The sequence below is a fragment of the Agelaius phoeniceus genome, chromosome 2 (assembly GCF_051311805.1).
Source record: "Agelaius phoeniceus isolate bAgePho1 chromosome 2, bAgePho1.hap1, whole genome shotgun sequence".
Taxonomy (NCBI): Eukaryota; Metazoa; Chordata; class Aves; order Passeriformes; family Icteridae; genus Agelaius; species Agelaius phoeniceus.
Window position 1 is genome coordinate 50904430 of NC_135266.1, and position 24543 is coordinate 50928972.

A 24543-nucleotide genomic window follows, 5' to 3' on the forward strand; every position below is an offset into this window, starting at 1 on the left:
TTTACTGCTCTGTGATGCAATTCTGACTTCACACATGTGTTTTTTATTGACACTGTCCAAACTGGGCTTAATTGGTATCTTACACAATTAAAGCAAGAACTCAAATGCATGCACAAATTTAGCTGATTTGCCTAAATGAAAGTGATCCCTCTGCTTGTGTGCAGTGCTGATGAACAGGTAGCTTCAAGTGCACTCAACTTTGGTAGGGAACCATCATGAACTCTAAAATAGGAAAATAGCTGAATCTGAAGTTGTTTTCTTATTGAGGAGCAGATTCACCTTAAGCATAAAGCGCTATTGACAATAAAATTGGACCTGGCAATTAATCAATATATGTCTGCTTCTTATCTTCTGCTTTCTGAGAGAAGCATTGCAAGGAAATAACTTACCACAGAGTGCTATTTTTAGCCATGAAGAGCACCTTTCAACCACTTTCCCTTGCAACCTTTGATAGGTTGTACAGCAACACTTTTTGCATCAGTATCTTAAATTCCACAGGACCCCTGGGAGATGTGCTGGGAAATCTCTGTGTAAAATGTATTCTGTGGGTACAGAAACTGTCTAAAGTTGTGATGACTGTAGCATTGGAGTTTTAAATGCAGTAAAAATAAGGCCAGAATTCAAAGAATAACAGCTGAAATGTGTAAATTTAGTCACAACTCATGGTTTTGACATCTTGGAAGAGGTACAACTACTTTCATTGCTGCAAGGCTGGAAGCTCTGGTTTGTTGACAAAGTTGAAGCAATATATTCCCTTCTTACCTTAAGCCTGTGAATCTGAAATATACTTCATTAGTAATCAGGTTCAAACTGTTCTTTGTTATTGACTGCCCTGTTGGTTTTAATTCATTAGTGGCAGGTTGTTTATACATGAGTAAATACCACTTGAGGCCCCGGGAGGCAATTAAGCTTCATTTTACTGCGCCATCTGTACTGCAGTTAATTTCCCTTGAATGAAATAGGAATAATTTGGAAAAGTGAGTAAAGCTGAACTTTTGTTTCTTTACTTTCTCCCCCCTCCAATCCCCTCATGCTCTGTAGATTCAGATGTATCAGCTCTCAAGGCTTCTACATGATTATCACAGAGACCTGTATAATCATCTTGAAGAGAATGAAATCAGTCCCAGTCTTTATGCTGCACCGTGGTTTCTTACGCTGTTTGCATCTCAATTTTCATTAGGATTTGTAGCCAGAGTGTTTGGTAAGAAATTTTATTCTATTGAAATAATAAACAGAACAATATCCATTGTGTTTTGAAGCACTCCAGGGGTAGTTTTCTACATGCTGGGGACATTTGGGGTGATGGCTGTGTGTGGCAAGTAGCAACACTTTTCACAGTGGGATGTCAGCTCCTTTGTAAGAGGAAAATCCAAAAGGTATTTATTGAAACATCAGACTTGAGCAAATAATTATATCTTCTCTTACTACCTAAGAGACTTCTCAAGTGTAAACAGCAGAAAGGTTATTGTTGCAAATGTATTTTATGCAAATGTATTCAGTTTATATCAATAGAAAAGTTCATCTTGCCAAACTTGCAAACTGAAAAAAGAAAATGCATTTCTGAATTCTCATTCTAAAGTGCTTTCTAAAAAAATTCAAGCAAATTTGAACTTAAAGGCTGGTTTTGGTATTCACTTACATATTGAACAATTTCCAATTCATAATATGCCTCTGATTTCCTTTAGATAGTTTTTTCATTAAAAATTCCTCTTCGGGTAACATCTAGTACAGAAGCCTAAATATTGATTATTCCTGGTAGCATTTACAGTGTCAGGATGTCAAGTAATTATTTTTGTGTTCTTTTCTTATCCACAAGAACTTCCAGCTTAGTCAAATCTCTAGTGATGCACCTTTTCTTTTAATTTAAATTTATTTTTTAATGCAAAACTCACTGTACTTGTATACGCACCAAGAATCTAAATGTACATGTAAGGTGCTTCCTCATAAATCAGATACTTTTTTCCCCTTTGATCTTTCTGTTTTCATAGGGCACCTTTTGTCCTTTCTTAGGAAATTCAACCTGACTTTGTCTCATGTTTCAATACTGGAGTGTGTTAGGTTCTCAATTTGTGTGGTGTGTTGGCTTGGGGGTAGGAAGAGGGTTTTGGTTAGTTAGGTTTACTTTTAAGTTTTTAATTTTTTTTTTTTTTTTTTTTTTTTTTTTTTTTTTTTTTTTTTTTTTACCCAGTGCTTTCTCAGTTGCAGAGAGTTTGTTTCCATTTACAGCAAACACTTTTTGGCTGCTGTCTGGGTGAACAAATGATTGGTGTATCTCTTTCTCAGTGGTGTACCAGTCATGTGAATATCTGTTTCCCAGTGGGATTTCTGAATTCTGGGACACTTGAGCATTTTATGTTTGTGTCTTTTTTGTTGCTTGGTTTTTTTTCTTTCCTAAATGAATTTTTTATGGATGGGGAAGATGGGAAGGAGTTATGGTGTTCACTTCTCTGTAAATAAGCTGAGCAAGTCATGTTCCCATTTTAAAATTGAAAAGTTACTGTGTTATTTTAATTCTTGAAGCTTTGAGTTCTTGAATTTTCAGTGTCTTATGGGCCATTGTCATATACCAGGAACAAATGGCTACTGTCTGCCTTTCACAAATTATATACTTATATCTATGCTGTTTGAATGTCCATCATAGCCTTGAGAAGGGAGAATTTCAGGAGCTGCATTTGAGGGAGATGGCTGCCTCATCAGTGTCTTTGTGCTGCTGTGTGATCCTGGATTAGGCCAGGGATCACCTCTTGAGTATCAGGATCAGGAACTGAATTTCTTCATTTCTGTAGCCCTGAACAAACACCCTGTGGTGTGACAGAGCCAACAGCTCAGGAGATTTATTTGAAATGCCCATGTGCTGCCTTCATCTCAGTAACTTCAAGTCCACCACTGATCATGAGGCAGAATCTCTATTTACTGTCCTCAAGATTCCCATTTCTGTACAGTCTGTATCTACTGACCTGCAGAGCTCAGACTTTCCTCTCTTATCCATGTAATTGTACCTCAAAGAAAGGGTTTAGGACTTAGGACTTAGATTATAGTCAGCAAGAGCACTACTATGAATTTTGAAAATAATATAACTGGTTATGGAATGAAAATTATTTTTTTTAAGGGCTAGCTTCTGCTTGTAGAAAAGAGTTGTGTTGTGATCTACACCCAACTGCTTTTCAGTCACAGGAGCACTTAAAACCAGTTAGCAGTTGGATAAAGTCTCTGGCATTCAGTGATGAAATGCTTATTGCAGATAACTGCTACAGACATAATAACCATGCAGTATTTTCCTTAATGCTCTCTCGTGTCTGTAGGATGAAAGAAAATTCATGCTTTATCCTCATGTTGAAATAAGACAGATTGCACTTCTGAGCTGAATACATCTGCACTGTGATTGATTACAAAGAACATCCCAGTAAATATATGTATTAATCCAGTGACTCTAGCTCCCATTTTCAAAATTAAAATATTTTTAAATTATTTTCTCTTTTAGACATTATTTTTCTTCAAGGAACAGAAGTAATATTTAAAGTAGCACTGAGCCTACTTAGCAGTCAAGAAACATCTATAATGGGATGTGAGAGTTTTGAGAACATTGTTGATTATCTTAAAACCACTATTCCAGATATGACTAAACCTCAAATGGAAAAAATTATTACTCAGGTAAGGATGTTTTTCTCTTTACTTTTTTCCCCTGTATTTAGTTTACTTTAAAAGAACAATGCCTACACTATAGGCAAAAGTCTTCACAGAAGAAGGTATGTTAAGCTTCTTGAGAAATACTGTCAGTGGCTGGAATCTTCATATCTGTAACTTAATTTCTTCTGCATTGAAGCTGCAGATTGAGAGCCTGTCTAGCACTTAATTGTGAAACTGCAATCAGCGCTCCCCCTTCAGGTGGGAGTTCAGAGATAACAGAAGAGCTCTAGAAAACCATGTCCATGTGCAGCAGTGGAGTAAACACTTGTACATTCCTGTGGCTTGTTCAGGTTTGACTCTTTCAGGTGCTGTTAGATAAGAATTCATTTTTAGACAATGTAAATCTTGATTTCCTCATTTCATTGACAGTCATTGCCATGCTAAACCTGTGTCAGGCACTTTGGTGGCTTTCACAACTCATTGATTCTGGGAATAATAGAGATGGTAGTTTAACATTTTTAATACTCATAGACATTAAATCTGTTCAGTGCTCTGCATGGGCTGTAGAGCAGCCCTGCTGTGTGGGCAGGGTAGAAATGGCTTTGTGCAAAGCCAGGTCTGATAGAGTAAGAATGGGCTATGATGCCTGCAGAGCTGAATTGTGGTTACATGCAGGGCAGGGCAGCTCAGCTCAGCTGGCCTGGGGTGTGCTCTCATGCTGAGCAGCCTTCCACATCTGCATCCTCTGCCTGTATCCTGTGCTGCTACCTAGCCTGGCTGCAGGGGGCAGTTGTTTGGCTCAGTCTTACAGTTCCCAGGACCATCCCCTTATAATGGGAAATGAAAGAAAAATGTTGATATTATGCAGATCTGTAATGCACAGATGATTGATCAGGTAGCTATGTAGAGGAAAATGGTACTTACTGAGCTTGAACACAACATAATTTGAAGTTTTATCTCATTTAAATACAGTAGAACAGTGAAAGTAATACAGGACTTGTTTTGTCAGGGAATCTGTGTGTGTCTTGTGTTGGTGGAATGTTTGTGATCTCTAGGATAAGGAACAGAAAATTGATGTCACTGTAGACATCCTTCCATTTTAGACATCCTTCCAATCCTAGTCCAAAATCTTTGATAATTTTCTGAAGCTGAGAGGCTGTAACTAGATTTGTAAACAGATCAGGGCCTTATGTCCCATTGTTGTATTGCTCACTCTTAGAAACTCAGTCCTGTGGTCTTCACAATGCTTTGTCCCTGATGTATCCCAATAAGAAAGTAGCGGGCATCATGCAGGGATAGAGCACATGGAAACTGTAACCATGAAGAATGTTTTTACAGAAGTCTGTAAATGAGCTCTTGGAGTCAAGGGATCCAGTTTTGAAGAAAGAGATCTGATGAATCCCAGATTTAAAAATTATTTCTTGAACTTCTTAATATTCCTGAGCAACAGTCAATAAAACTTTGTCATATTATAAAATTCTTGGATTGCATAAGACTTTTCTGATGATACATCTCGTAGTAAGATATGGTATTAGTAATTGTGCAAGGCATGATCCAATTTATTTTGAAGTCTATGATTTATTATGGCTACAACTCTGTTATAATGCTCTTACTGTAGACATCACCTTAAAATACTTTTTTGAAGGGAATAGGAAAAGCATTTGAAGGGAACAGGAAAAAAAATCAAGGAGAGTTGACTCTTAGTCAAACATTCACATGGAATAAGTCCTCCCTACTGTAATTAAAAATGGTCATTTCTCTCATGGCAGGTGTTTGAGATGGATATTTCAAAACAGCTCCATGCCTATGAAGTAGAGTACCACGTTCTTCAGGATGAACTGCAGGAAAATGTGAGCCCCTGTGATGAAGGTGAACCTCTGGAGAAGCTGGAGAGGGCAAACAATCATCTGAAGAGGCAAAATATGGATTTGTTGGAGAAGCTACAGGTAAACGACTTAGGCTACAAACTCATGGTGAAATAATTTCTGTGATTCAGCCAATAGAGGAAAAAGTATTGTTTTAAGTGTATGTGAGAAGTCTTCTTACTGCAAGACCTTGTGGAGTTGAGCAGTTCTCTTAATTACAATGATTCACTTCTGCTAGGCATACTTCTAACTCCTTTGTCATTCCTTGGACTTCTCCTTCTTGATTTAGATTTATTTTTTCTTGAAATCTCTCTACCCTTATCTGCCATAAAATCTGTTGGCAAAATTTGCTTATCTTTCTGAAAAGTGAGTTCTCTGTCCCTTCATCTCTCTGCTTCCCTGTTGGAAAGGTTTAAGAAATAATCCACAGTACAGCAGACTTCTTTGGTCCAGGCCTTTGTAGGCAGTGTTGTTTTGTTTCCTTCTGCTGAAGCTCATAGTCCTACTTTGGAAGGTGAGGTCTCTCCTAGCAGACCTGATTACATCTGAAAGCCCACCAGACTTTTCCTGGTCAAGTTGTGCTTTAAAAAAGCCCTTCCTCCTTCACTATTTTCCATTTGTCTCATAGCTTGGCCAAGACTTGTTTCAGTTGCTATATGTTGTATTGTCTTGCATTTTCTTGAAAGATCAAGTCCTGTTTTTTTCATCATCAGGCTATTTCTTGCTATATTTGTTAATTTGAACAAGCATTGCAAAGAGCTCAGCAAGCACTTTCAGCTTCTGAAACAGAAAAATGGTAGCAAAAAAGGGCAGATCAAGTCCTCATTATTTTTGTGTTTACAGGCTAAGGGTGCTTTGTTCTTTTGATACTGAAAACAGGAATCACTTGAACTTTTTACTATTACTGATTTTTCTTTCTTATTTTTCTTTATTTATTCACTGCAGCTGTGGCTTTTAGCTCTGTTCTGAAAATGCACCAAAGGCATAGAATAATTGAGTGGCTGAGAAGGCATAGAAATATTGAGTGGCTCAATAATTTGAAAGGCTCTATGAAAGCTTTCCTGCTCTTTCAGAGTGCCTTACAATAATGCATCTTTCTCAGTGCTTAACCTCTTCACCTTTTTGTTTGCATAACTTCTTCATTCCTTTGCTTATACCCTTTCTTAGGAGCAGTCAGAATTCTTCCAGTACCCACAGAGCAAACTGCTGCTGCTGTGGTCCAGGGTTTCTTTGACTAGTCAGAGGAAGCTGTAGATTTTTAATTGGAGAATAGGGAACACAGTCTGCTTCTAGACTTAATGTTGAGTTTCTCTTCCCTCCAGTCTCTTCATCCTAATTTACTTTATCACAGAGGGTTCCCCTTGTTCAGACAGTGAATGTCTACCAGTGCTACTTCAGCTGCTGATTTCCTTTTTCTCCCTCTGGCTCCAGTTCCTTGTTACTCTCAGCTGTCCCTTGCTTGCTACAATTTGTATGTCTCCTTCCCTCTGTAAAGCTCGGAGAAATTCTTCAGATTGATCTGGTCACTATGAGGAGATTTTGTTTTTGATACACAGTATGCATTCCTTGTATTGTCTGCCTACACAGATGTCTTTAGAAGTAGCTATGTAAAAACATCATAATTTTAATATTATGATACTATATAATAATATAATAATATTAAAAGAAAACTATTCAGAATGTATCAATTTATGATAATGTTATTGTTTGCAGGTTGCTCACGCTAAAATTCAGAGTCTGGAAGCCAGCCTGGAGACTGTTTTGACACGAGAGAACAAAATGAAGACTGTAATTCAGTCCCTGGAACAGGAGAAGATAACATATCAAAAGACTCTTGAGCAGATAGTGAAGTACTTGCCAGCAGAAGTGTTGTCTGACTGTGAACTGCTCCTGAAGGAAGTAAACTACAACCCAAATAATAAAATATGGAGTAAGCCATAAACCAGGGTTTTCTAGGCAGCATTTCTTCAAAAACAAAAAGGGAACGAAAAAATGAGTATGCTGCTTTCAATAGCTACTTAGCAATAGGCAATGGTATTACCCAAAAATAGTGCTGGGACACTCCATAGCTACAGATGGGCCTTCAAGTGTCAGAATGCAAATTCAGGCTATAAATTTTTTTATGATTATGTAAATAAATCACAAGGGGGAAATAAAGGATTCTCACATGTAATTATGATGAGTAGATGTATATTTAGAGTTGACCTAAAGGAAAGGAGAAATTGGAGAAGACAAAGATAATGGTGATCTGCAAATTCATTTTGGATGTGCTTGTCTTGTAGTGAAATGAGGATAATGTGTCTTTATATATATATGTATATTGAATATGTTGAATAATACTTGAAGAAAAAAGAAAAGAGAATGTAATTTTCCCTCCAAAGAGCAGCATGTTTCACATCTTCTGTGGAAAACCTGTGTGAACTCATGCGTGCCTCTCTTTTAGTTCTACTGACATTGTGAGCACAGACCAATAAGCAGAACCAGTATCATGACATGGTTTGCACAGAAGGAGCTGTAGTGCAGAACCAGTATCATGACTTGGTTTGCACAGAAGGAGCTGTAGTGCAGAACCAGTATCATGACTTGGTTTGCACAGAAGGAGCTGTAGTGCAGAACCAGTATCATGACACGGTTTGCACAGAAGGAGCTGTAGTGCAGAACCAGTATCGTGACATGGTTTGCACAGAAGGAGCTGTAGTGCAGAACCAGTATCATGACATGGTTTGCACAGAAGGAGCTGTAGTGCAGAACCAGTATCGTGACATGGTTTGCACAGAAGGAGCTGTAGTGCCACCCGCTGCCTGGGCTGCAGCGGTCAGCAGCGCAATTCCAGGTGCATGTTGGAACTGGAAACGAGCAAGCAGCGCATCATAGCTCCGCCTCCATTGCCCAGAGCTAAGGAATCGTGTCTGCAAAGGCAAGAGCTAGCAGTGACTGCCGCTTCCTTCCTGGCCTGTTTGCTTCCACCTGCGCTGGGCTTGGTGGTGATGGTTGGTGGAGAAAAAGGAAGCACAACAGTGGGATGGGATTTATCCTGATGTTAATTTTCCACGGGAGACTTGCCTGTGTAAGAGTTAGGTGTGTCAGGGGCTCTCATTTAACCAAAGAAATGCTGAAAGAAGCCTTGTCTAATTGTATTGGGATGCAGAAAGCTGTTTTAAATTTTGTTTGAGAAGAAAATTGAGGTGGGTTGCAGGAAGTTAAGTGTGAGTGCACAAGAGAGGACCAAGCAAGTCTCAGATATTATGTACCTTTCAGTTTTCACACACATATACAGTGGCTATACATTTCAAAGGGGATCCTGAAGTACAGGCACAGTTTTAATAACACTTTCCAGGCTATTCCTGTTTTAATACTACTTTGTGGTCTTTTTATTAAAACAAAAGTCATGAATTTGTGTGTTCTGGACAAAAGGTGGGATAAACTCTGATCATTTCAAGGGAGAAATTATGTTTATAGAGATATAAAAAGTTGCATATAGATTTGAAAATGTTTTTGAGTGGAATTTTTGAGAAAGCTTAGACAAATGTGAAATAGACAAGTATTTTGGAGTGCATGTCTGAACCCTTAATTGCATTTTACAGTGGCTCACGTTACCCCTTCCTGTTTATACTGTATTTCAGGAAACACTTATTCTTTTTAGTAAGAAAACCAATTAAGCAAAGTGCCAAATCCAGCAGTGTCTTCACATCAGATTGTCCAAGTTAGAAAGCAAGGACTGAATATCACTGCTTTCTAAGTATTATGCTTTATGTTACCATAAAAGTGAGGAACAACAATGCTTACTTGCTGCACACTGCTGTGGAACTCAGGGGCTTCGGCTCTCCTGGGTTTTTTGTTGTTGTTTTTTTATTTCCATGATGTTTTATTTGATTAAAGATACTGATTTACTTAACAGTCTCTCTTTTTACATTTGGGGTGAAAGGTCTTAACACTGTGTATAAAAGTATGTGGAATCTGTCTAGATATTTCAAGAATGTCGTATTGTACTAGATGGGGAAATGCCAAGTGAAAAAGCAGTTCTTTGCAGTTTGGTTCAGAGTGAGTTTTAGCTGATGTGTACATAAAAATCTAATCGCAGGAACTGCAGCAGCAGCAGCATCTCTTACAAAGAACCAAGATTATTCAGATACATCTTTTTTTTAAAGATGCACTGAATGAGCTTTATTCTGTTTCACTTAAATTTTTTTTCATGTAATGCCTGGAGAAATTCCAATAAATGTCATTGCTGCATTTCCCATAGCCTCTGGCTAGTTTTATTATTCTACCCTTCAAGTACCAATCTCATTCTCAATAGTATCATTCACATGAAATATGAAAAGGATCCGGCTTTAGTTTCTAGTTGTGGGGAAGAAAACCTGCAGGATTTGTAAAAGTACACAGAGTACAAGGATAGATATTCTTCTTGGGGAAGAATCTTGTTCTTAACTGAAGATGAAATTTTTAAAGGTATTTTTTTCTCTGGCAGTTCAGTTAGTATATATGCATGTTGAGAATAGTAATTTGATGAACTATGTGTATCTAGCTTTGAAGGGGGAGGAGGGTGAAACAACACATGGGAATAAACTACAGAAGTAGAACCACAGTGGGGTAAGTGCCTCATGACATCAGGACACTTCTGATAATGTTTGTGTGCTGAACCCAAGAGTGCCTTGTAACTGGGCATCTCTAGGCCATGGAGCTTGAAGGCTTCACTCAAGCAGGTATCCTCCAGACCATCTTCTGATGAGTAACTAGCAAGATCATCTAGAGGACTGAACTGGATGTGTGCTTGGTATAGACAGCTTTGTGAAGGGATAGAATGTAAGAGAATAGTGCAGAAGGTAGTCTCACACTTGAGTTGCAGCTGCACTGATCACCAAAGATTAGGAGCAGGCCTGCCCTTAACAGGCCACAGCTGTGTCCAATAAGAAGACAAGTGCTACAAAAGAGTAGGTTAGCTGGGTGAGGAGAGAGATGGAGTTTGATGGCTGTGCTGTGAAGAAAAAGAACTCAGTGCTGTGAGGAGCTGCTCATGAGAAATCACCAAGAAGGTATGGGAATTTTGCAATAAAATGACAACACAGCTTTACAATTGTTTTGTGCAGCTTGTGAGGAGGGAGGTCTTAAGGTGCAGTGGGCCAGAGGCAGAGCTGCAAAGATAATTGCTTGGGAGAAGGGGCATTTCCTGGGATCAGAAAAAATGTTTTTCTGTTTCTATGTCTTGTTTTTCTGATGGGGAAAAAAGTTTTCAGAACAAAGCTATTGTTCTCTCTGAGCTAAGCCCAACAGAGCACTCAGTTTTTCCTCTCAGCTTCTGGAGAACTAACTCTTGAGGGAAAAGTATCTGCTGTTTTCAGGAACAGGTGACTCAGACTGCTTTCTGCTGGGAGAGGGCTTTTTTTGAAGTCTGGGAACACATATGTCCTAGCTTGCAAACTGGCTGGTAAGTGAAGAGTATCACTAGTAGGAATAGAGCTGAAATAAGTCTGGTAAGCAAGCCTAATGTAGGAGAATGGTATTCCCTTCTTTGATGGATGGAAAACCTGGCCAGAAAGTTGTTTTGTCGGGATTTTTTTCTTCTCCTACAAAGTAGAGTATTTATTTCTCTCCATAAAAAACGATTGTGTATTTAAGGTGCCTGAAATTTGCATTTGTTCACTTTCATTTTAAAATAATCAGATTTTACAGAAAATCAGCCTCACTTGAAATCACAAATCTAGTTAATCTTAAGTGGTTTGATTGTGCCCTCTTCAACATGACACTTCTAAGCTCAGTATCTCTACAAGAAAGCTGAACAATTTGTAACATACAAAAGAATTTCAGCAGTTTATCCAAGAATTTGGTATTACTACAGTGATCCAGGGGGTCCATCTGGGCACTTAATCTAAACCTGAAACCACATAGGTATTTTCTGTGCTGAGGTGAATAACCCCAGGCAGTGTTAACAGTCATTGTCCAGTCAGTCTTTGTAGTCATAGATGGGTGTTGACAGGCATGTGCAGGCTGTAACATCTCAAGATTTATGCCAGGCTATACCATCCTTTAGAAGAACTGTAGTTGATTCTGTATTTCTGTGCTTCATCTTTTACTGTCAGTGTTGGCTCTTGAATTTAACCTGTACTTTTCCTTCCTCAGTCTTTCTAGTGACTAGATAAAACAAAATTTAATGCTCCCTTCAAAAAAAGGCATACCCAATGTTTAGCTATATCCTCACTCTAGTGTCCAAGAGAGAGTTTATATGCCTAATGTTAAACATATTAGCTCACTCTGTCTCAAAGTGTGTTGAGCTATGCAGTAAGACTAAAAAGCTGGGCAGTGAAGCAAAGATTATGGTGTGCCTTGAGCAGCTGACAGGTTGTGTGCTGACTGGCTTGCTGCGTCATAGAATCTGCACAGATTAGCACTTGGTCTGTTTGGTTTTACTTTAATGTTGACCTTAACTGTGGACCAAAGGAAGCAGCTGGCAGTGCTCCTTTACCACAATGTTCTGTTGGTGTTTTCTTTGAGTTGAGAAGTCTTCCAGTCCTTAACTGTTCTCCTCAGAGCTCTTGCTCAGCAGCCACCTTTAACAAGAGGTTTGGGAATTGTTGTTTGTAGTCTTACCATTAAAAAAACTTCTGGACTGTCTAGACTGTTTCTGTGCTCAAATTGCAACTTACTCAAGTCTTCACTCTGATAAAGGAAAGTAAGAAGGTTTTTATTATATAGGTTTTATTTTTGATGAGAATGTGTGCTGAGAGATGACACGAGTACCATACATAATTTCTTGCTGGAACTTGCTGGGGGAAAGTGTTCTGTGCCTGATGCACCCCAGAGCGTGGTTGTCCCTTCTGCTGTCATGGCTACTGCTGGCACAAATTGAACTTGCCATCAAACCCATAGATCACTTTCTGCACGACTGCTCCGTGGCCTCTCATCCCCCAGTCTGTACATATGACCAGAATTGCCCCATGCTAGGTAGACAGTACAGCACTTGTTAAATTTCATTCAGTCAGTGATTGCCCAGCTCTGTAGTCTATCCAGATGTCCTTTTACCCTTGAGGAAGTGCACAGCTCCTCCTAGTTTGATTCCAGCAGCAGACATGGGGACTAGAGGCACCCTGGGGACAGTGTGAGGTGCAGATCCAGGCTGGCTGGAGCCCAGAAGCAGCCACAGTAACGCCACAGTGACACCAAAGCCTGGCTTGTTAAACACCAGAGCAGCCTGTGGAGGCTCTGGGCCGGCTGGCCATCACTCCATGCTGCATGTTTGGGCTCCTTGCTGCAGCTGAGGCCAAGCCTGTGCTCGGTGTGCTCGTTTGTTCAGTGCAGTTCATGCTCCCAAATGTTCTCTTCCAGTTTAGTGTTACATGCTGGGACAGCAAACCAAATTGCAGAAAGCAGGATGAGGGGTGAGATGTCCTTTGTGCACACCTGATTCCAATTCAAACTGCTGCTGTGGGCAGGCCCCCAGTGCCAGTCAGGACTCCTTTGGTACTGCTCCTGCAGGATACAGGACTAGTTCTGTGTGGAGCTGCTGGCTGTCTGCATTATCCTCTCCAGTAAGAGGTGGGGTTTTTTCCCCCCCAGTGCTGCAAAAGATCATATGCCTTCATTTTTTTTTTTAATGATCAATCTCCTAAAGTTGATGTTCTGGAAGAAATTGTAGTTATTAGCTTTGTGCTTGACTATTGCCCACAAGGTGTCACTGTTGGTTTTGTATATGCAGCTCGTGTGTGTGTGTGACACTTTGGGGCCTGCTGTGGCTCTTACTTTAGAGAGGAGTATGAACTTGGCCCTCTGTCTGATGAAGCATGATGCTCTATTTGCATGCTGTTTGTAATAAGTGTGATGTTCGTGGTCAAAGACTTTATTATAATGAGAGGACTTACTAAATGACATACAGGGCTTTCTCAGAAATCAATGTCTTGCAGTGTTTAATCTTCGCTCTCATGTAAGAGAATTATGGAAGCACTTCACCCTTGAACAGGCATATATTTTTCTCATCAATCTGATCCCAGGTGTCATCTTTTCCACTGTTCTGTTTGAGCAGAATTTGTGTTTCTTGAAAGCAGCATTGAGTTGATCTGGTCTAACTGCTGTCTGATTTCACACTTAACCGGTTTTTTTTATTTTCAAAACAAGGCTTCCTTAGAATAAGCTTCCCCATGTCTACTAAATCTCAACTAATCAGTTCTTTTTTCCTGGTTTTCTTTTAATTATCTTACTGGGTTTAGTGATTAAAAGGAAGGTGGGGGATTTGCTCCTAATTTTCCTAGATCTACAGAGAAAACATAATTAGCTGCTTCCATTTTCCAGTTAACACATTTTCCCTCCAAGGGCATTGCTTTCATAGTGAGCACTGTGCTCGCCCTGAAATGTGAGGACATGTTCAGATAATGTGATGTTCCAACCACCCAGACACAGCTGTTCCCAAATGCATCTGGACACCAAGCACAAGTCATGTTCACCTCCCAACCAGAGCCCCATGTTCAAGCCATGCTCAGGTAATTATGGCATCAGAAATTCCCTGGGGACCACTGGGCACAAGCAAAAAAGACCTCAGCTCTTCTCCGATGCGTTTGCTTTTCTAAAAGCACCAAATTATAGATGGGCCTAATGGGTTGGAGGTGCTTAAAGCAGGGCTAGTGCACTTCATGTGCAATATACCATCATTTGAAAAGCTATCACGTTGTGGAAACATCATTCAAGTGCTAATTTAAATAATACTAACATCTGAAACGAAGGCATGTTCTGACATTTATAGGTTTAATGTCTATTTCTGCACTCTACCAAAATAGATGGGCTGTGGGTGGTTCTATGATTATTGCTGTGCATTAGCAAGACAAAAATCGTGTAGGCAGCTGCTATTATGCCTGAGTAAATATAGATGAGGGAGAATCTATAGAGTAATTTTTTGATGTCACATGTTTATTTAAGATATAATTAGGAACAGCATTAACTTCAGCAGTGCTTAAGGCTTTGGAGAGGGAGAGAGTATCTTAAAAATTCAGTGACCAATATGCCTCTGTGCTGCATAGCCTGGGGTCCTGGTGGCAGGCATGGGGTTACACAGTTCTGGGAGCAGTGATTCCCTGCAGCCCTTTGCCTGCTGAGCAGTCACAGCTATTGAGGCTGGATGCATTGTCAAGCCATCATCCTGACCAAAATGTGTGACCTATGTGTCCTCTTCCACTGCAGTGATCCTGAAAACTTCAGAGGGCTTTGATAGGCTGAAATGGGTATTTTTGCACTGACTCTTGGAATTGCATGTTGTGGAAGGAGGAAAGGCAGCTGTTCTTTTGAAAGAACATAATTTTATCATGTTTTGCCCTAGACAAGTAAAAGCTATATCATTCCTACTCTAAATGGGAAGGAAAACAAGGAATGCTGAGCCACTAAACTGCTCACAGTGGCATAACTGCATTTAGTAGTTTATATCCTTGGCAGGAGGATAGGATCTTTTTTTCCCTTTAAGCCAGCTGGCCCCCACATGTGTAGCCACTGTAGTCCTGTTTGCATTCTTCACGAAGAGTGACCCTTCTGACCCATTTCCTTGACTTATGGGTGATGTTCTCACCAACCTCAACCTGCTGGAAAAACATAGCATCCAGGATCGTGTGTTTTCCTAAAAATTATTCCTAATAAAATTGTATTTCCATCAGCTCAATGGACAGTAACACTGCTTTCCATCTTTTGTGGAAAGGCAGAGAGCCTTGTCTGGCTGTTCCTTGGGGGTTAGTTTGCATGCTCCTTCAGAAATTGTGCATAAGCAATGCTGGAGGATGTTTCATTCAAAGGTCCAGGGGTTTGGATCTTGGTAACACCCCTAGTAAATGAAGGTGTTAGGTTTTTTATTTCTAGCTGTCTCTCAATGGAAGACAGCCTAATGTAACTAAACATCCCTGAAGGAAACTTTAGCTGAGGGGGATGGAGATGTGTAAAGTGGTTGTGTGTGGGAGGGCAGGAAGAAATGGAATTAAGGTAGGAAATCATAAAGGAGATGTGACAAACATTTATTCTTTTATAGCAGTTTGTTTATACCAAAGCTCATGATACCACATCAGTTTTTGAGGAATTCTGGCCTCTTGACATTTGTCCTACTTACCCCTTACAAAAAGTATATATTTTTCCTAGCACCACCTGGAATGATCACAGCATCCTAGAGAGCCAAAGCACTCAACTGGTGCAAAGCTGCTAAGAGAAGAACCCTTGATTTAGGAAACTATATTTATTTGTGATGTAACAGAGCCTAGAGAGATGCTACAACACAATTCTCATAAGATGGCAAAAGATGCACACTGTCCCAAAAATTTACTGTTTAATCAAAGAGTTGAGAAGAGCAGCATCAGCTCAGAGTAATTATGGTCAGTTTAGGCAAATGTACAACTGTATTATATGTGCCTGTAGAGGTGGGATGATTTGATTTAACCTTCATCAAGCTTTTTGGGTGACAGTGACTTTTTAGAGACACCTCCAAAGAGTAAATCTTACTCATCTAATTTTGATGTCCACCTTATTCTGTCTATGATGAGTCCTAAAATATTTACTCCTTCCTTCTCTCCCATCCACTGCAAATACTAGCAAGAAAAATATAGGTGCAGCACTTCTTTTCACAGCCTCTATATAATAGCCTAATGGTTAGCACAACTGTTAAGGAAACGAAAATCATGGTTTCTGGTCAAAAATGCATCTTGGGAAAAATTCCAGCAGCAGAAACATAACATGGACAGCTTCCACAGCCTCTTTGTTTATTCTTATACTTAAATCATGAGCAGGACTGAACCCTCAAAGGATCTCAAGTACTGACCCTCCCACCCCCCTGCCCCCCCATTTCTGACATGCTTTGAGGGAAATTATAATGAACATCCTATTAAACAAAACATGAACCCTCAGGCTATCGAGGCTGTGGCAAATCCTCTGCTCCTTTGAGTGTGCTCCCTCCCCTGTGTGAGCTTCAGTCCTGATAGGACTTTCCAGTCCATTCTTGCTCCCAGACTCCAAAGTTAGGATCTCTAGTCACCACACTGGGGAGGGCAGGAAAATGAGAAGAGGGAAGTGTGATGCTGTCACTGTCTCTCCACACATGCCAAAACTGCTGTTCTTCAACTGCAATGTCATCCGAGCTAGTAGTTTCAGGAGGGTTTATAATTCTTTTTATTTTCTTCCTTTTCTTTCCCCTCATCTTAGGGGACTCTGAGTCTGAAGAGAGTCTCAGTGTAAACCTCTGAACACAGAAATAAACTGTAGTCCATCCTGTGTGGAATAGGAAAATGAATAGCAATAAAACTTTGCCTGGAGCTGGAGTGAAAGGTGAAGGAGGATTTGCTGCTGCCTGGGCTGCAGGGAAAGGTGAAGGAGAAGGATTTGCTCCTGCTGCTGCCTCAAGTAGATAGAGCATACTGGAGTTTAGAGCCTGCTTCCATGTATCTGTCATAAAATAAATGTGTGCTCTATCACCATCCATAGTGTGTGCATAGCAGCAAACCACTTCAAACACAACTAAAAGTGTAACAGCCCAGAGGCAGGGAAGGAAAAGGAGAAAGAGAAGAGAAGGAGGGAACACAGACTGCAGGAGAGGATGAGGGCTGGGATTGCATTAGGCATGTGAGGAGAAACCCATGCCACTTTTCTTTGCCTGCTGGAGGGGCCTGTCCCCATAAGGTCTGGAGTCACAAATTGGGTTGGGATATCTGGCTAGAGCTCTGCCAGCAACCCTCTCCAAGCTGTAAACATGTCAAGCTAGAATGTTTACTGCTCTTTCACAGTAAGGATGTAAGGAGGAGAAAGAACCTACCAACAAAATCCTTTGTAGCCTAAAGCACGCTGATGGCACCCACAATTACTGCTCCCCACAAACAGGGTTCCTTTCCCACAGGAACCAAGTCACACATGAAGTTTTGCCACAAACACAGTTACTGTAATGCTGAAAACATTTTCCTCTTCCCAAAGAGAAAGTTCATTTAAAACTTCTGAAGTCATGAAAAGGAAGAGGTGAGCTTCTGAACAAAGATCCAGTGCACAAAATCCCTGCATCTCCTTGGCTTGGCCTCTGACCTGCAGGTGAAGGGGAACTCTTGTTTCAGAAAATCCAAATGCCAAGTCAGGCAGTTAGAGCACACAACCTCCTTGGCATTAGCTTTTTTATAACCCTCAAGGTGTAACAGCACCCTTACGGTCTGGTTGCTGAACTTTTATTTTTTCTTTAATGTCAGAATATACGTTGGTCTGAGCATGTAAATGAAAAATATAATTTCATTACAGAGGAATCAAGGATGTGTAGCATATTTCTTTGATTTTGCAGGGCCAATAAAACTTGTGTACTGAGAGTAGCTTCCTTTAGTCATCCTTTTACAGAAGCTTTTATTACTCCCTTCACCTTCACATGAAAAGCCACACATAGTCATGGCTATTAAACCATGTAGGATTAACTGAGCTTGCAAAGGTTTGGGATGTTGAGCTTTCTGCAAAGTCTGCTACCTAAGTATTTAAGCACTCTTCTCATTTACATAATCTAATTGTTACATTCATTGAAACATATTCTCTCATCTAAATCCTACATCTGATCTCCACTAGGTAAATGTCAGAGCAATTAGATAGAAATGCATTAGGTATAGATGGGAGGAAAAAGAAGATCACCACTTTCTCAGCAGGGTTCACAGCCCTTTAACCACAGTGCAGAGCTGATGTGATCACCAATCCTATCCCCTTATTCAGTTTTGCCCCCAACAGCCATGGGAATAAAGAAATGTCAGTAAAAGTAACTGTTTCACTCAATTCTTTCCTGACCACAGCCTGCACTAAGAGCTTTATTTTCTCTGCGCTCTGCATGCTGGAGGGAAAGACAGAAGGAAGCCAGGTAGCTCACAGAGGGCAAGGTTCACCAGGGCTGTGGCAGGGAGGGGTAGAGGAGCAGGGCATCAGGCTGAGACAGAGATGAGCCAGGCAATTGAGATGTGATGTAAACTTCAGAGAAAACAAGACCATGTAGATGTGCCCTCCCTGTCTGCCTCCTGCCCCCTGCTCCTTCTGCTACAGCCCTGAAACCTGAAGTGAAGGGGCAGGTGTGGGTGGTGGTGGAGCAGCAGCAGAGCAAGCTCCACAGAGGAGTGTGGGCAGCCAAGGCAAAGTGGGCTCTTCAGGGCTTGAGGAACACTCCTCAACTTTCCCCTGCTCTTTCACCAGCTCTTTGCAGCCCTCTGATGATGGCTGAGATAGGGCTGTGAAGCAGGAATGTGGCTCTAAGGAAAAGGAGCATAGGTACTGAGGGCTCAAGGAGAAGTCTTAGGGAGGGCCCTTGTCAATATGGGAAACAGGCAGGAGGCAGCTGGGAACATTAAGCTTTGAGAGAAGAGAGCAACCTTTCTTTAAGAAAATGGATGGGGGAGGCAAAAAACAGAATTGAGGGAGCATACCTGTGGGTCATGGAGGGCATATCAAACAGGACACCAGTGTTTCCCAGATGAAGGCTGTGCAGTGCCCTCACTGGAGTGTGAAGTTCTACAGGCTGTACTACTAGTAAAAATAAATAAATAGGGGGGAAAAAAAGAATGAAAAATACGGTCATTTCTGATAGCTGTCAGTAGTCTTGCACTATGGAGTACTTGATGACAGTGATAAAAGCATCTCGTGCTCTTTTTGTAAAACCCTTGACTGTGAGAGAACTTGATGGGAAACAGTCAAAACTGTTGTTTTTAATTTGTATCTATCACCCAAATAGAAAAATAATGCCAAAACCAAACAACAAACCAATAATAACAAAAAACCCCAAAACAAAACCAAAAACAAACCAACAAAAAAAAAAAAATCTCCAGAATTTCACTCATTCCTCTAACAAAGAGAGTTACATGTAATTGCTGCTAGATTTTGGAGGCTGAAAAGACTAATGAATCGAAACCCCAGGCTTTGTACGTTTGTAAATTTGTACAATACACAGAATAATAAAATTTTATAGAAATTTTTGGGTAATCTATGAAGATTAATTAACCACAGGGCTGTTGGCTGTAGAGCCTCATTTTTATTACCTTGATTTCCAGATAAATACTTTCCAGGGATTCCTGCTGACTAGAGTTACCCACACAACCTGGGGTTTGCCCTGTGTATTCATGAGCTGTTGCTTCAATACTGCCACTGAGGTTTTCCTTAGAAACTGATGACTGGGAGCTAATGTTAATGGGAAATCATTTTAGAGTATTAAGCCATGACTCAACTTTCTTAAATCCAAAGGAGATTGGGTGTGTGTGAAGAATGATTGCTGCTAAGAGCAGGATTGAAAGGGAAGTACTGTATTACATATATGCTTCATAAAATGCTTAATAGAATATATACTTATTAAAGTAGATAGTGGAAGAGAATAGTCTCACCTGAAATAGTTAGGTAGGGCTAGAAATCTTGGCTGTGTCTTGGATGTCCTTCACTGCTGCAAAGAGAGAGTCTCATCTCAAAGGAGGTGTGTTAGAGGACATTTTTTGCCACATTTACCCCACACTGTTTAGGCACTTATTTGAGTATTTCTATGCACTCTCTGCAGGAGGGGAAGAGTGGGAGAACTCCAGAGGATAATCCTGGCTTTATGTTATCTTTCAAGTAGTTTAGCCTAAGACTAGAATTACTCCCTGGAGGGACCTCTCTTGTTTCACTGACTTTTGAAGAAGTGTTCAATTAATTGGGTGTGCCTAACTTAGTTGGGTAAATCTAGGCCTAAACTGTGGGATTTCCCTGTTGGTGCAATTGTGCCATGCTGTGTTGTGGCTGCTGAACTCTTCATGATTTTAAGGGTCCCTCTCAGAACCCTGGTGGTTGTGATGGAGGCCTCTGTGTCAGAGGCCTTCTGGAGCTCCTGGCTCTCTTCAGTTCTCCCTGCCAATGGTGGTTTTTAGTTCTGAGTGGTTTTACACCCCAGGGAAAAGTAACAGATCTCACCAAAACTCTTAGATTACCAAATGAAAGGAATGTAAGTACAAGAAGTATTAACAAAATCCCACTCACTGGGGTTAAAGCTCTCCTGCTGTCAAGGAATCTCTCTGAACAGCAGAACTTACCTATGCTGTTCAACACAGCTGGAAACAACAGGGTGAATATTGCATAAGGATGAATTCCAATATGTTACACAGATCTTTCTAAGGTATCTGTTGTATTAGTACTGGTTATTTAAACAAGAAGCTTTTCCCCTGGATCCTGAAAACAGCATAACAAAGATAAAATTTGGTTTAATTTTTTTTTTTTGTATGTGTGCATGTAACTTGAATCATGTTTCTGTATTTCAGGGCTGAAATATAATCATAAAAGTTAACACAGCTCTTCAGATTGTTCTTCTTTCTGTAAGCATGGCTTCATAATGGAGATTTAGTGGGCTGTAAACAGGATGTCATATGGTGCTCTCTGTCAAAAATTAATGATGGCAATGAAGATTAAATTATTCTTCCGTGAAAATACAGCACATATGCAGGGAGATGTTTGCAAGCAGGCTTAAAATAGTCCATTCCCTGAGGACAGCCTGGGAGTTTACTGGCTGCTCCCTGTTCCTTGTGAGAGTCTGGGTCTACCACAAAGAGGAGCTGTGTTTAATTCCTGCAAAACCCTGGGACACAAAGGGAGGCTTTTGTTTCTCTGCCTTCCAGGTGGAAGCTGTAGTCTGTGGAGCCTGGATAATCTGATACTCAGCTACCTGCAGTGTGCTCCCAGTGCTCCAATTTGCACTGCTGGCCTCCATTCCCTGCCCTCCCTTGTCAGAGCTCAGAGCGTTTCAGTCTGTGAGGATTCATTGTGAATCTGACTCTGCATGTTGAGCTGGGTGGAGAGAGGGGGAGAAGGGATTTTCCACAAATGGAATCCAAAAACCTGCAGCATATCTGTATGAAAAAGGTTTCCATTCCATCATCTGCTCCTGATTTTTTTCCCCTAGATGCAGCACGAACATGTCAGTGGGAGAAGAAAATATTACATTTCCTGAGACAGGTTTGTCCTGATGCTGGCTAGCATGGATAGCTTGATGTGCCAAGCAAAGCTGTTTCCTGTGAGGCATGGTTTTCTGTAAATGCAGCTCTCAGGAAGCCTGTGGGGCTGCTTTCTATTTCATTTGTTGGCAGTAGATGGCTGTCTGCCTCTGCAGAGCCTCAGACCAAGCCAGAGTATTCCCCAAGCTGCCTGCTTCTACACTCCCTGAACCTGTTTTCCATATTACCACTCAGTAAAGATGTAAATATTAAGCAGAAGATTTCATGCCTTCCACAAGGGCACAGCTTTCTCAGTGAATTCATTCCTGATACTGGGGAGAAAATTAGGAAACTACATCTTGGAGAGAAGACGTCATTGTGACCTTTCATTCCCTTGTGAAAAAACTACCACCAATATTTCAGCTCAATGATCTTTGTCTTCTCACAGCTTCAGCAGTTACTAGTTAGGAACCTGAAATGCATCAGGTTTGGGGATTTTTACATTTTTTAATGTTTTATTTTTTTCTTAGCCTTGTGAGCTGCCTTGATTTTTTTTTATTCCCACCATTTATATCCTGTGTGTCTTCTCATGTGAATCCCCTTGTGAGTAGATCTTTATAGCTGTATAATCCTTTGAGCCACCTAGCCCTGGGAAAACACATCTTTCCCCCTTGTTTTTGATGCCTGTTGTCTGTGTTTATGTATGCTTAGAATTTATGAGCTGATAAAAGTGAAAGAGGGGGGAAATAAGGTGACTACGGGACTGACTCCATCCCCTGGCACAGGGAACACAGTCCTTTGTAGCAGGAAGCAGCTCATTTCAAATAGGTACTGTGTTGGAGCTTTGACACATATGGATTCAGTGTAAACTGAGTCACACCTGACACTTCAACTCTCCCCTGAAGTTTTGTCACTACAGCAAAGCAAAAATATATCTGATATGTAAAAACCGACCAGTCCCATCTCTGCTCCTTTGATTGCTTACATATTTCATGGGGAAAATTACTCCCCTTACAGACTTAGTCTCTCAGTCAAAAATTAATCTCAGTCTCTCTTAGTCTCTCAGTAAGCAGTGAATATTGTTGCTGTTGCTCAGGAACTAGCTGAACAACATAAATTATTCTGGTAAACCAACCAGCGTGCAAGCATGTCTTTCTGATTTGACCTATTAGATATTATCAGCACTGGCTCCTGTTTTGGGGCAGAGGCGACTTTTTGTTTCATAAGCAAGGGAACCTGGCAGGGCTTCTCAGTTTTTCCTTTCAAGTGGGGAGATATATGGCACTTTTGATGTTGCTGTTCTTTTATATGGGGAGTGGTGTCTTTAATGAGATTTTTTTCTTCTCAGAAAAGTAATAGATTTTACTTGATATGCTAAGACATGATCCTTGGCTCTTCCAGTTGTTTTGGGGAAACCTGGTAACTGGGATGTAGCCACCTAGCAGGGATTGTCTAGAAGACAGAGTGAGAGCAGAATAACCCCCTGTGCCTCTGTGACCATTGCCCAATACACTGTGTACTCCTGTGCTATGTGATGGGCAGCTTCCTCCACCCATTTTCAATCTCCATCATATATACACTTTCACATTTTCCTATTCTCATCATATATACACTTTCACATTTTTCTATTCTGGTGCCTCTGTTGAGATCTCTGCCATGGTGCCAAAGTCTGCATTTTGCATCTCTGGATTTAGCACAGCAGGTTTTATTTTATCCTGTGAGCTATATAACCATTGCCGTGTCTGTGAATGCAGGTAAAGGTCTAAACCACCTTCACAACAAAATCCCTTCAGCCCTGGCATGGATCAAGGATTTGCCACCTGCTCTGTAAATCCAAGTCTGCAGCTGCTTTCATAGCCCAGAGATGAGTATCTGTGGGCCTGGGACAGAGACCAGACATGTGGGCAGCCTGTGGAGAGAGAATGGCAACATGCTCCAAATGGCAGAGCGAGGTGGAGATGTCTGCCACCAGTTACTGCAAGGCTGCCTTCAGATGTTGTTTGGTCTGCTGTGGGCAAGGAAAAAGAGATGGTCAGAGCAGTCATTTGTAGATCACACCTGCTATCCAGGCCCTCTCTTTACAGCTGTGGTATTTCTCACTCAAAAACAAAGCTTGTGTAGAGTGATTCCTGTGTGGCTGGGGGAGGTCCTTTTGCTTTGAATTCCATCCAATGTAGAGTGCTTGTCCAGGCATCCCTTTACCACAGCTGCCTATTTCTCAGTAGGATGGACTGTTTGAATAATGTATTGGCACTTCTTGTAGTCTGTCACACATATGAAGTGCAGGCAGTGACAACAATAGATACTGAACTGCATTTTCAGATAACTCATCTGTATTTCTTCATCCATCCTCCGAATTAACTTGGGTTGGGGATTCTTGCCACAGAAGCCCCAAGAATTGTCTTTAAGCCTCAAAGTAGAAGACCAGCTGAAGTTTTATAAATGCTACCTTGTTTTGCTCTGGCTGCAAAACTGCTCAAGGAGCACAGTTTAAGGGGTGTTATGGCTACTGCTCACACTGGCCTCGGGATGCAGGTGTTTGCACTGCCTCCTGGATTTTCCAGACCATCAAAGTCAGTTCTGAAATGTGATTAAATCAAACCCCATTTTATTTAATACGTAATTTTCCTTCTGGCTTAAGTAAATTAAGTGGTCATTTCTAGATTTCTTGAAAAAATCCCTCTGAAAAAAATCCCTCTGGAATTTGGCCAAGGAAAGCCAAATTCTGGTATTAGCCATACTAGAAGGTTAAGACTTTGCCCCTAAGCAATGTGCAGCTCAGCTGAACCTAAAAATGCTGTTTTGTACTCCTTGACTGAACAAGTATACGTAGTGTTTTCAAATAAACTATATTCTTCTTGGACATGGCTATCAGTGAAATAGAATCCTAACTACTGCTACAAATGTGACCCACCTTGAAGGGAGAGTAGCATAAAATAGGGAATTTGTTGCTTGCAACATAACAACTGTGATTGTGCCAGAAGTAGCTCTAGAAAGACTGCTGTCCTTCATGTACCAAGTGGAAAAACAGAGGTGAAAACAGGCAAGAGTGAATGACCATCATTAAATTTCTGTGGAAACAAATAAATAGAGTCCTCTGTAAGGATAGCAATGAACATAAATAGGGAATAATGTTGTCTCACTGTAGACAGTGT

At 40.7% G+C, this 24543-nt stretch overlaps 1 protein-coding gene across 5 annotated transcripts in view; it reads left to right on the top strand.

Annotated features, from left to right (window-relative positions):
* The window catches only part of TBC1D4 (TBC1 domain family member 4), a 100493-nt gene extending 90763 nt beyond the window's left edge, over positions 1-9730 (top strand). For all 5 annotated transcript variants that reach the window (XM_077173605.1, XM_077173606.1, XM_077173607.1 and 2 more), the window contains 4 exons: positions 1042-1201; positions 3482-3651; positions 5397-5573; positions 7206-9730. In XM_077173605.1, coding sequence (XP_077029720.1) covers positions 1042-1201; positions 3482-3651; positions 5397-5573; positions 7206-7433 — 735 coding nt within the window. In that variant the 3' untranslated portion in view covers positions 7434-9730. The remainder of the gene's footprint in view (positions 1-1041; positions 1202-3481; positions 3652-5396; positions 5574-7205) is intronic.
* Positions 9731-24543: the final 14813 nt, after the last annotated feature.